The sequence below is a fragment of the Rosa rugosa genome, chromosome 7 (genome assembly GCF_958449725.1).
Source record: "Rosa rugosa chromosome 7, drRosRugo1.1, whole genome shotgun sequence".
In the NCBI taxonomy this organism is placed as follows: domain Eukaryota; kingdom Viridiplantae; phylum Streptophyta; class Magnoliopsida; order Rosales; family Rosaceae; genus Rosa; species Rosa rugosa.
Window position 1 is genome coordinate 26,140,983 of NC_084826.1, and position 13,568 is coordinate 26,154,550.

The 13,568-nt window shown below is 36.6% G+C and overlaps 1 protein-coding gene and 1 long non-coding RNA gene across 8 annotated transcripts; one reads left to right on the forward strand and one right to left on the reverse strand.

Annotated features, from left to right (window-relative positions):
- Nucleotides 1-494: 494 nt before the first annotated feature.
- Nucleotides 495-6,490, reverse strand: LOC133723775 (uncharacterized). 7 transcript variants are annotated; one of them, XR_009853256.1, is made up of 8 exons: nt 6,311-6,490; nt 5,788-5,931; nt 5,649-5,704; nt 5,229-5,361; nt 4,740-4,908; nt 4,556-4,620; nt 3,701-4,464; nt 495-2,710 (listed from the first exon to the last, which is right to left on the reverse strand). It is a non-coding gene; the product is annotated as an uncharacterized LOC133723775 (long non-coding RNA). The 7 variants fall into 7 exon arrangements; XR_009853259.1 differs by having other exon boundaries at nt 495-1,807; nt 4,236-4,464; nt 6,311-6,488; XR_009853257.1 differs by having other exon boundaries at nt 498-1,807; nt 6,311-6,489.
- Nucleotides 6,491-10,359: 3,869 nt separating this feature from the next.
- Nucleotides 10,360-12,474, forward strand: LOC133723119 (uncharacterized). The gene is made up of 4 exons (XM_062149947.1): nt 10,360-10,784; nt 11,125-11,233; nt 11,280-11,738; nt 11,851-12,474. Exons 1-4 carry the CDS (start codon nt 10,360-10,362, stop codon nt 12,472-12,474), a joined length of 1,617 nt encoding a protein of 538 aa, XP_062005931.1.
- Nucleotides 12,475-13,568: the final 1,094 nt, after the last annotated feature.

Here is a 13,568-nt window from a genome sequence, read left to right on the forward strand (position 1 = left end):
ATTTCTGATGTGTTCTTTCTGATATTAGGGATTTCAGTCTACTCCGGTCTGGGAAGAATAACTTTCTGTCTGTGTTGTGAATCGTATTTGTCAACACACTATGGCAGTTCAATTCTTGCAAGTTTAATACTCATTTCTGTAGCACTTTGTGAGTATTAGTGTAGTTATGTTTCTATTAGAACAGTTTGAGATGAGCATCAAAAACCCTTTTCGAGAAAAAGTAGAATTCATAGATGATTCACATTCTGTAGATTTGTAAATATTTTGCGGTAGTTGGTGTCACCTCATATTGTCATATTCATTTACTTCATGCTGCAAATTTTTCTAATGCAAGAATTAGAATCAATTCTTCGAATTTTAACTGTGCTAATGGCTGCTAGCTCTCTCAGGAAGGACAAATCACGTTGCTTGATTGTTAGTATTGCTTTCAACGTACAATGGGCTGGCTAGCAATAATGGCATATATGCATATGATCAGTGTGCTTCTTTTATTAGTTCATGAATGATGGCTGACAGTAAAAGACCATTGTCATTCTTAACGATCACAAAAACTAGCTATCTATTTAAGGGTCACTGTAATAGGATTCTTGAAATCTTCTGAGGATTTTGGTACCGCTAATGTCTGTGTCTTCCTCTTGACTTTGCTTGCCGCGGCTTGAGATGCTGCTACCACTTTCACTTTTGCCTGTCTTCATGTCCTTTTAAGATTCATCTAGTTTAATAAAGAGCCTTATTGTATCAACGTACGGGAGGGGAGGGTCATTTTCGTTAATTTGTTTCAGCAGTCGAGTGCAGGGCAGCTGAAAGGAAAAGACAGATCTGTAGGACGTAAACATAAATCAATGTCCAAAATGCTGAACGATTCCCAGTGACCCATTTGAGTACATTTGAGAAAGTTGAAGAAAGTTAGCAAGTGGGTCATTAGAATATCTACCTTTTTTTCTTTCTTCTGTTCTCTTTTTCTTTCTTTTCTCGATAGTTTGTGGAGGGTTGAGTTGAGACAGTTACTGTAATTTTTAGATACCTTTTTTCATGTCTAGTGTTGAATGAAACTTCATGAAGCAAAGCACCTATGCAAGCTTACTGACCAGACCGCCAGAGCTTGATGTATCTAGAATTCTGGTTCCGGACCCTGGTCAAGGCCTCGGATTTGCACCGGGGCCTACTAAGTCCGGGGGATAAGAGTAAGGATTGAAGCCCCCTTAGCTCCACGGACAAGGGTTCCGGATAACCATCTCATGACTGCTTAGCTTATATTTCTGCAACCCAAGAAAATGGCTCCTTACGCAACCAAACCTATAGAAGCAAGGTTATGAAGCGGGGTATATTATGCCTTAGCAAGGTCAAAACTTCGGCTTTATGTGCATCTTTGATTCAAATTCTGATATCACATTGTCATGGGAATTGAAGATCACGTAATTTAGGTCGAGGACCCATATTAAGAACATTCACAATCTTCCTATAAGCTGTCTGGATTGGTAGCAAATAGTTGTCTTCTTCTTTTATCGACGGATCTTTTTTTGTCATACAGTGGATGAGCTGGTGTGCTGGCACTTGGTTGATTCTTTGTGCTTGGAAAGATACCTTTCACTATGAAGTCATTTGCTTCACTGATTTGGATTAGGAAAATGTGAATTTGCCCTTTTGCTTGCAATATTTCTTCTGGCAATGTTTCCTGTGGAGCATAAGGGTAATTGTTTATGAGTTCTCTCTGCAAGTCATTCCAAGCAATTGTTCAGCTGGTTTTCCTCTAAGCTTGACTGTGGCTTCACTGTTTGGATCTTCAATGGTGGCATGGACTCTATAACTGTAAAAGTATGTACCATTATTAGTAAGCAATATATTTGGTTGCTAATTTTGTGAGCAGCTTTATGTTCAAAAGTTAAAAGAGAAGGTATACAGAGAGTAAATTGAAATATGAGAGTAGAAAGTAGGTTCCCCTGTCTGCATTGTGTTTTCTTCATTCCTATAGCTCGAGATATTAAAAGAGTATAAAGTGATTTAAGAAGTTAAAGGTTGGTCTAAGACTTGCTGCAAATGTAAAAACTGAAATTAAGGAGAATAATTGAACTTGCTGCATATAAAACTGACAGAAATCAAATGGAATCAAACAAAGCAAACAAAATAGCCTATTAACTTCTTCTTTTATACAAATATTCCAGTGGTTTAGATGTGCAAAACCGGAAATTTTTGAAACATCAAAGGTAAAGAATAAACAAATTATGAAAACACTATAGGTATGATCAATTCCACACAGTCTGATTTTACATCTCACTCAAAGATCAAAACAAAAGCCTAAAAGGGTAACTCAAAACAAAAGCATAAACACAAAATCCATTTTAACTTCTATCTCTAACTTTAATCCTTCAAAACAGGCACTCCCAGTTAGCTCTTACTAATCAAATTTCTTTTACTCAGATATATAAATAAGATCGGTTTGCAAAATTCACAATTTAGTTGCCCTTTCCGAAGTTAGTGAGCCTAGCATGTAAGGTTCCTCAAAATTCACAATGCTATTCTCTAGCTAAAAGCATTGAAGGTTACTAATATATAATGCAGGCTTGGTTCAAAGCACTGTCGAAATTGAACTAAAGGTTATGAATCTTAATGACAGTTAAGTCTTCTACTTTTGAAAATTATGAATGCTGTTTGGAGAAGCACAAACAGCTTATCAGTTTGTGAAGCCTTCTCAACAGCCTGAGGATATAATCTGCAAAAGCAATAGGAAAAGCTACATTAAGTTGTTTCTTAACTTTTCTATATGCATACTAAAGGGAAAATTTAAACAACAGATATGAATGAAATTGAAAACTGGGTTTGTAAGCTGTCCCTTGCTCCAGCAGACATGTCCTAGTATGAAATTGAAAAATCATTACAAAAGAAAGAAAAAAAAAATGCAAAGGAGAACTGTTTAGTAGCGATAATTAGTCATAAAGAAAAGCAAACATCAAAACAACATTGAAGTTGTGACCATTGTTTGGAAGTTTTTATATCAGTAGCAGCAACTCTTTAGTTTTCATGGGGGATTTAACAAAGTTAACTTTTGTTATTGTGGAAATCTGATCTTGAATTCATTGTTATTAAATGAATACTATGTAAATGAAGTTCTTATTGAGTATTTGAATTTGAATTCATTTCGTCATCAGCAAATTATTGAGACAAAGCTGTTTGCAAATTTGCAGTACTTTAGTTTCTTATTCTTATTCAGATACAAACCATAAATTCGTTACCTGATTTTGATACAGAGCTAATGTTTATGAACTCATTCATGCAATTTGAATAATAATTAAAGTTTTCTATCTAGCAAACCACTACAACCAAAACCAAATACCCAAATTCATGTTTTGCGTCCTTAGATTCATGTCAAAGATATAATAAGCTATCTCACCTAAAGCATAACATAAAAGGAAAACTCACAAATCATCTTGACCACAGATCACACTACTAAAAAATTGCCATTGTATGCTTTAGACGCAAAAGAAACCTAACAACAATTAGGTACATATCTAGATCAAATCCATGATTATCAAGCTCAAAAATCTTATCAAATTCACTGATCAACGCATATTATGCAAACCTCTCTTAACATAAAACTCAGACTGGAGGTTTATAAAATTAAAATATCAACAGATAATCATCTTTTTTTTTAATCAAACAAAAAGATACCTATCAAACAATCATGCTTGGTCCAAGAACATACCTATCGATTCAACTGAGGATGTTCTCTGAGCACATGATCACCACTGGAACTTTGTAAATGATTCTTGTTTCACATTCATACCAGACAAATAAATCTCCAAGCCATCAAAATATTGGGACAATCACAATTTCAAAACAGAAAGAGACGAACTTCTAAGACAACAAACATATATCAATTTTGCTGGTTAAAAACAATGTACAATGACATAGGAAAAAAGAAAAAAGAAAAAAAACTGACTGAAAATAAGAAACAAACCAATACGAAGCAAGAGGCCGACTCAATAATCTCTTATCTTAAATTGGATTGGGTTTTGGGTTAAGAGACTGCTTTGGGTTAATGTAGATAATAGAAACGGTTTTATCAACTCAATATGGATATCAGAACTTGGAATTTAAAGAATTACATGCATATGCATTTACATGTTAGATTCTACTATTAAGCCTTCAATTCCAGAACCAACCAACAATCTAAGAGATTCTAATAACATCCCCACCGATATAACAAATCTTTGTGTACTGATCTGAAAGGTTGTCACCTTCGTGCTTTGTAGAGTGGAAATTCCGTCCCTCTAGCCATGGAGCATGCAAGATTTGAAGAACGCTTGGAGCTTATATATCAAGTTTCCCTTCTCAACTTTCTCAGTTGTCCAAGAATTCAGCATTTCTGCTAGCAGCTACAATGTTGTGGGTTCTGAGGGTGACTCTGATAGCATAGCAGAACTTCCGTAGCCTCAAAGACCTCGACAGAAGTGGAAATTGTGTGACCTGTGAAAATGAATGAACGAATTAATTTCAAGAAACCATTGATCTGCAATAATCAATTGGATTTTGTGAGGAACTTTTTTAATTAGTATACCTTGTGAAGCAAATATCTGCTTCCCTTTACTTTAATTATGAGATCACTTGAAACTTCAAAGGAAACTGTCAGCGGAAAAAGAAGAAGAAAAGAAATAGAACAGTCTTTTCGTAACAACCTTCTATTCATTAATGATGCAGCATATCTTAGAAATAATTTCATATTTAATCAGGTGTGTTTTTACCTTATAGTGTGAGAAGTTATCAGTGCGACCAAGTTTCATAAACTTGATGACTGATTCCTTACTCTAGAAGTTATCAGTGCAACCAAGACCTGGAATCACAGATCATTCATTTATGCATCCTTCCTCATCCAGATTTGAGGTTGATGTGTATTTCCACAGTTGTCACGCGCTGTACACACAGTTGAACAATCAACTTCGATACCTTTTATCAAATTTCGTAGGTTTAAAGATCTAACTTAAAAATACATTGCACTTGGTATTCTCGCACAAAATTTTAAATATGTAAATATGTGAAACTTGATGAACAATTGTATCCTAATGCAAGCCATCAAAAAGTCTGCATTTACACCCTATGTGAAAAGCAAAACTAATTAACCTCTGCCTTGCACTTTAAATTCCTTCAATTGATCCTCACAAAGTATACAATCCAATAACCCAATTCAAAAATGCGCTGAACAACAGAAAACAATGGAAACAAAAAGCATGTACCATATACAACTGCCATTTCTTCATCAGGCTTCCTATCTGCTAATTCAAAGAACTCCTCAAGCGGGTGGCCGTCGTCCGAGTCATAGAAGCAGCACCAGAAACTTCTGATTTGGCTGCAGCAAACAATGTTTGCCTGAACTACCTTAATAGTAGACAGAGCATGAAAAACCATATGAAAAGGTATAATCACAATAATGGAAGCAAACAATGAACAAAATCAAACCAAAAATTACAATCAATAAAACAAAGATATTGTGCATTACAGACGCTAATACAATAATATAAACATATCCCTCATAAACAATCTTCCAATTCCCAAAGTCAAGCACTAATTGAGAAAAATTTAATCCACATACAGGTACAGAAAGAAATAGACAAAACATTTCTGTGAAAGTTGTAGCTCAAATCCAGTAAACTTACATTCTTCTCCACTTGTATTCACTTGGAGCAAGACCGTCAAAGGCTTTCCCCTAATGCTAGAAACACAGTATTAAGATGGTTTGCAATCTGCAAAACATTTAAAATAACTTAAAAACCAACCAAATCGCTATTAGTTTACCTTAGCATTGGGGGTATCATCGTCGCTGGAGCTGGAAGATGTGCAAATGAAAAGAGCAACTCCTAATTACTTAACGATTCTAACCACCTCTGCCACCTCATTCAAGAAGCTGGATTCCTTAAAGCCTCTTCTTTCAAGTACATCCTGCAGGAGAATATATGGATGCCATGAGCTATGCGTGCACAGCTTTGAAACTAGCCCAAAAGTGCAAGCTGGAAATGACCTTTACTGCATTTTTGGAGGTTAAAATAAAATAAAACATTTTACTGTATTTTTTAGGTTAAAATAAAATAAAACATAAACTTTGAAACATATCCCAAAAGTGCAAGCTGGAAATTGCACTGGCTTGATAGACAGTAAAATTGCCAGTGGCAGAAGAAAAAGCAGGACAAAAGAAGATCATTCTCCTAAAGTTAGTTCTACATAACCTTGAACAAATCCAAGGTCCTCGACCAGCTTGTGGCGTACACATAGATAAGAACAAATAAAAGAGCTGCTCATAGAGAGTCAAAATGCATATTACCCAAAACGCTGGCAAAGCAGATAATCTATCTCCTCCAAGGCCCTCCATCATGATATGATCGAGTTTCCCTCATTTCCAAGTATCTCTTCAGCCTGACCTGAATGGATAAACAATCATTGCATAATTAGGTAAAATAGCATAAGTGCCAGTAACAGTACTGAGAAGAAGACTAAAATATCTACGTAATGAATAGAGACATGAGGTAAGTGAATGGCTGAAGAGGACAATATTCAATTGTGTGTGTGTACAGTGCATGCAAGGAGATTTTAAATTTATTTGTCCCATAAATCATAAATTAACTAACAATTTCAAAAAGCTCTTGATTACCATTTTTGTCTGGTAATTCTGCTGAAATAATAGAATCTATATCAGCAGCTGTATAACATTTGTAATCTTTCTTCAACCAAAATAACATATGAGCATGAGGAAGTCCTCTTTTTTGAAATTCTATCGTGCAAACATCTGCCTCAACTTCTCCAAAAGGTTCTCCAAATTTGATATAAGTAATCATATTTTGTAATTTAATTTTAAAAATTCTTGAAATTATATCAGGTTTATCTTCAGCTTTACATCTAGGATTTTTTTTCAAAATATCTTAGTATTTCTATCCATTTAACATTGCAAGTAAAAGTGATAAATAAATCGGGATTGCCATATTGTCTACAAATTGCCATAGCATCTAGATAATTATTGATCATATCTCTAGGACTTCCAGTATGAGAACTTGGTAAAATAATTTTTTGTCCTAATTCATGACCCTTATTAATTCCACTTGAAACTGCAGTACAAAGGTCTTTATAAATTTCACTTCTAAATTTTTTTTTATTTTTTCTAATCCAATCTAAACGATCTTCTTTAACAGTTGCATACAAATCTACTAAATATTGTTGAAATAATCGACCACCTTGTAATAAAGTATTTGCTTCATAATTTCTATCTTGAATTTGATACGCAATATAACTCCGCATTGACATTTTTTATCTTTTTTGTTTACAATTTATTCCAATACGTTCCATTCGTAAATTTGGTGTATATCCATAATCACCATAGGGAAAAAGGATTGGATATTGCAGTGACATATATTTTGGATGTATTTTAGAAACTCGTTGTAAACATCCATTATTTGATTCGATCAATAATTATGTCTTTATTTGAATTGTGCTCTCCAATATCACCAACAATTAAACCACCAATTTCTTCACTCGTCGGCTTTTCATATTGTTTACCATCAGTAGATTGACAATTAAGTATACTCATATTAAATAAAGGTAAAGAAGGATTTTCAAATTTATCTCTCATTGTACGAAATTCTTTTACTAATTCATTAATTTCATCAAGAGAGTTTCTATTGGGACCTCCAAATCTGCTCACTTGACCTCACTCTATTATGAATTATTAAATGACATATATAATCTACTATAAAATGACTATTAAGGACAATAATTATACCAAAAAAATATTATATTTATTTTATGTAGACTTTCGAATTCAATAATATTAGATTGTACTCCTTATTATTTTCCTTATCTATTTTCATTTTCCAATTTCACTACATACTCATTAAAGCATTCATATATATTTAATAAGAATTAAAAATATGATTAAGATCATGTGACATAAAAATGTATGATATATATGTTGACCGCATACTGGTGAGGGAAAACAAAATAAATTCTCTTATGATTTATGACCTAAATCTAAGTCAATCCATTATATTCGCAAAAAAAAAAAATTAATAATAATAATAAAAATATTTAAATAATTAATCATATGGTACAAAAAATACAGAAAAAAAATAAACATTAAAAAAATGAATGATTTTTTTTTTGAGAATAAAAACAAATGATTTCTTCATTTTTTTTTTGCAAATATAAAAAAAAAAACATAATAGTTTATGGCATTTTCTTATTGATTAGACATTAATTTTTGAAACTCAAGTTTGATTAAGAAATGTATATTTACTTTGACCTAGCTCTGCTAGGGTTTGGGAACGAGACCTAATTCTTTAGGTTTTTGAGCCCTGCATCTATTCTTCTTTGATGGAGATTTTGTCTTGGAATTGCAGAGGTATCGGCAATCCTTCCACGGTTCATGCCTTGAAAAATCTCATTGCTCAGAACCGGCCTTCTATTCTATTCTTGTGTGAAACGAAAATCCAGTTTGATCGAGATTTTGAAAAACTGCACCGCGCGCTAGGGTTTGCGCATGAAGAACATGTCTTGAGTATTGGGCAATCAGGCGGACTCGGATTATTCTGGACGGAGGGTCTGAACGTCCGGGTCCGTGATTCTTCTCCTCGTTTTATCGATGTAGAAATTGGTGGTGGTCCAGGTGACCCAAAATGGAGATTGACGGGTTTTTATGGGCACCCTAGAAGAAGAGATCGACATCTTTCATGGCAACTCTTGAAGGATTTGGCTGATCAAGACTCTCTGCCGTGGGTCACTATTGGAGATTTTAATGAGATCATTCATTCAGGTGAGAAGGCAGGTGGCAGGGTTCGTCCTGAAGCCCAGATGAAAGGTTTTCGTGAAGCCTTGGGATATGCAGATTTGGTTGATTTAGGGTTTACTGGTAATATACATACATGGATCGACTCGGTGACTAAGGTACGGCTTGACCGTGCAGTTGGCACAGCGTCTTGGTCAGATATGTTTGGGTGCTCTAAGCTTCTTCATTTGCTGCCAAGTCGTTCTGATCATATTCATATTCTTCTAAGGGTAAGTGCGGTGCCTTTGGTTGAAAAACAGAAATTTAGGAGGTTCCGATTTGAAAGTTTCTGGTTGCAGGAGAGAGGATGTGATGCTATTGTCCAACATGAATGGGAGAATGAGTTATCTGGACAACCTATGTTCCAGGTTGTAAAGAAAATTAAGAAGACCAGTAAGGCTTTGACTGCTTGGCACAGGAACACGTTTAGTGATCGTAAGTTGTGCATTCAGAGACTCCGGGACAGGTTGGAACAAATTATGGGGCTTCCAATTTCGAATGAATTGAATGATGAGAAATGTGTCCTCAATAAACAACGTCTTGAGCAGCTCTTGACTCAAGAGGAATTGTACTGGGCTCAACGAGCTAAAGTTACTTGGTTGAAGGATGGAGATCGGAACACTAACTATTTCCATCGTAAAGCTTCCAATAGAAGGCGGAAGAATGGGATTCATGGGCTGTTTGACTCCCGGCCATGGTGTTTGGCAGGAGGATGAGGCCGGTTTGGAATCAGTAGTGACTGAGTATTTTACTGACATGTTCACGGCAGGAGCATGTGAGGTTGATGCTTTGAATACTACTCTTAATGCTATCCAACCCCGAGTTACTGAAGCAATGAATCAGCAACTATGTGCTCCCTATTCTGCAGATGAAGTACGGATTGCGTTATTTCAAATGTATCTAACAAAATCATCGGGCCCTGATGGTATGCCCCCTCTTTTTTATCAGCATTATTGGGATTCTGTTGGTTCTGAAATTACTGCAGCTATTCAGAATTTTCTTCACTCCGGTCAGTTACTGAAACAGATTAATTTTACCCATATTTGTTTAATCCCAAAGGTTCCGAATCCTGTATGCATGTCTGATCTTAGACCAATAGCTCTTTGTAATGTAATTTACAAGCTCTGTTCTAAAGTGATTGCAAATAGGTTTAAGCTTTTATTACCAGAGATTATTTCTCCAAGTCAGAGTGCTTTTATTCCTGGACGGTTAATTACTGATAAATGTTCTTGCTGCTAATGAGGTAGCTCACTATATTCACAATAAGAGGGGTGGTCAGGATGGGGTGATGGCACTGAAACTTGATCTTAGTAAGGCGTATGATAGAATGGAGTAGATGTTTTTGCGGAAGGTGATGGAGCGTCTTGGGTTTGCACAACAGTGGATTGATATTATTATGCAGTGTATCTCTACAGTACGCTACTCTTTTCTTTTTGGCGGTAAGCCACGAGGCTATGTGATACCTTCTAGAGGGTTGATACAGGGGGATCCTCTCTCCCCCTACTTAATTTTTATTAGGTGCTGAGGGTTTTTCTGCATTGTTGCACCAGAGGGCAGCGATGGAAACATTATCGGGTATAGCTATCTGTCCTGAAGCTCCTCAAATTAATCACCTGCTCTTTGCGGATGACAGTATGCTTTATGCTCAAGCCTCTGTTGAAGCTTGTAATCAGATTAAAGATGTACTTCGAATTTATGAGATGGCGTGTGGTCAGAAGGTAAATTTTTCTAAGAGTATTGTTACTTTTAGTAAAAATGTTACAGAAGCTTTACAGGGTGAGATTGCAGAGTTGTTGAATGTGGTGGTGGTGGAGTCCCACGAAATTTTTTTAGGGCTACCTACATATGTTGGGAGAGCTAAAACTGCAACCTTCCAGTATATTAAAGAACGGCTTGGGAAGAAGTTGGAGGGTTGGCAAGGGAAATGCTTGACTGGGGCTGGAAAAGATATTCTCATTAGGGTGGTTGCTCAATCACTCCCTACGTATGCTATGAGTTGCTTTGAACTCACAAAGAATTTTTGTGATGATTTGCAGCAGATGTGTGCCAAATTTTGGTGGGGGAGTACGGAGGATAAAAGAAAAATTCACTAGCGCTCTTGGGATACTCTTTCTTTACCTAAGGAGGAAGGGGGCCTTGGTTTCTGAGATCTTCATGCTTTCAATAAAGCAATGTTAGCAAAGCAGGGATGGCGGGTTTTACAGAATCCAGATTCTCTTATTGCCAAAAATGTACAAAGCCAGGTATTTTCCCGATTGTGATTTTTTTGAGGCACCCGATCATAGTTCTCCTTCTTTTTCTTGGGGGAGCATTGTGGGTACTAGGGATCTGCTAAAGCATGGAATGAGGTGGCAGATCAGTAATGGTGCTGGGCTTCGAGTTTGGATGGATCTGTGGCTTCCAAATGCCTATCCTTTTGTTTCGGTGCCTCAGGCAATTGGTGTGGATGTCACTTTGCTTGTGGGGGATCTTCTTTTAGCTCCAGGGAGGTGGGATATATATGAATAAGGTGCAGCAGCTCTTTGTTCCTCAAGATGTCGCACTTGTGAAGTCTCTAGTACTCTCAGAACGAAATTTGAATGATAGAAGAGTGTGGCATCTTGACTCAAAAGGCCAATTTACTGTAAAAAGTGCCTGTAAACTCTGCTTGGGACTACAACATGCAGCTAATGGTGGGGGTGCAGCAGTTATTTCAAAGGTTTGGAAAGGTGTATGGCAAGCTTGTATTCCTGGAACTGCTCGAATTTGCATATGGAAGGTGCTTCAGAATATATTGCCTACGGTTGACAGATTGGTGTCAAAGGGAGTACAAATTGAGTCCTATTTGTGTGTGCTGTGTGGGATGGGGAATGAGTCCTCGGATCATTTGTGTCGTTTATGTCCTTTTACGAAGACTTTATTGGAGTCGGAGGAGGAGCTCAAGCGAGTTTGTTATGAGGTAACTGAAATTGATCTTACTTTATTTGATTGGTTGAACTTTTGTTTCAAGAAGCTTTCAAAAGAAGGGTGGTGTAAATTATTATTTTTCATATGGGGTGCTTAATTGGAAGGAGAGGAATCATAGAGTTTGGGAACAGGTAGAGGCCCGGGAAGGTGATGTGCTTTTTAGCTTAAATGCTAGGCTTACTGACTTCCAGTTCTATAGGAGGTCATTGTCTAGGATTGAGAGGGGGAGTTGTAGGTGGAAACCTCCTGCTCAAGGTTGGTTAAAGGTGAATATGGACGGGGCTTTTTCAAGCTCTAGTTCTAGTGGAGGTATTGGTATTGTTGTTAGAGATGCTGTTGGTACTTGTGTTGGGGGTTTCTGTCAGGCTCTGGAGGATGTTTATTCTGCAAAACATGTGGAGGCTCTTGCTGGTAGAGCAGCTGTGAAGTTTGTACGAGATAAAGGGTCCTCTCCGGTAGTGTTTGAGACGAATTCTTTAACTCTTGCTAATGCTACTAAGCAGGCTGTCATTCCCCATACTTCCCAATTGAGTCGTGTGTATGATGACATCATAGAAGGGTTGAATTTCATTCCAGGTTCTATGTTCAAGCATGCTTATCGTCAAGCCAATTGTGTGGCTCACTGTTTAGCTTCTTTTGCTTCTCTGTCTAGATCTTCTTTAGTTTGGGAAAACATTCCCCCAAATTTTATTCTTAATGTACTTTCTTCTGATTGTAATTTTGTTTAAGTATTGAATAAAGAGTTGACAATTTCCCCTCAAAAAAAAGAAATGTATATTTACTTAAGATTTATAGTGATTAAATCATTGAAATGACTAAATTTTTTATTTTAAAGATAATAATTCATTAATTTGTTTGCAAATTATATGAGTGAGGTTATTTGAGGAAGTTTAGTGAGGTTTAATGAGTAAATTTGGTATTTGAAAATTTGATAAGAGGTGTAAAAAGCATAGAGGTCAAGTGAGTAAATTTGGAGGTTCTAATAGAAAAACTCTTTCATCAAACATCTTAATAAGCCCTTCAACAATATCTGGCTTGACATTTTGATTAACATGAGTGGGGTCAATAGCATTAATACGATTTGAGATCTCATTTTTTGTATCATATACATATAATTGAGCATATTTAGGAGATTCACCCTCATAAGAGCAAGTGCACCGGTGCTCTTTTGCCCGGGCACCACCTCAGCAATCCTTGATTTTGATTGGGCAAGCTCCTTTTTTCCCCTCCACCGGGTCTGTTTTGCCTGGGCAGCATTTGGCTTTGTTTGACCAAGGGCAAGAAAAAGGGCAAAGCCCTAACTAATTTCTTGACCAGTCGAACGAGAAGCCCAGCTGCCACTGGAAGGGGAGAGAACATGGCTGACGTCACAGCAGAGACAGACGCGGAGATGGCAGAGACTGGAGCGCACGGACAAATGAGATACTTCCAGCTGGCGTCTGCATCTTTTTTGTCGCCTAGCACACCAGAATTGGCTGGTTTGGAAATTGAGGGCCCAACGGTCAAATGATCCAGACCGTTGGATTGAATAGTGAAGGCAGATCTGACGGCTAGGCAATTAATATGTATGATTATATATGTGAGGTAACAAAATAGTAAGGAAAAAAATTGTGAAAGTGAACAGTGAAAAACCCATGAACAGTAAAAAGTGAACAGTGTTGACCGGACAAGAAAAAAACGGGTGCAAACCTATGTCCAGTGGCAGTGAATAGTAACTTGACTGGTCGAATTCTTAACTTCTCGACTTTGCCTTTTCTTAACTACGGGTGCACTTGCTCTAAGATAATATAAAACTCATTAAATGATGTACTTGACCACTAAT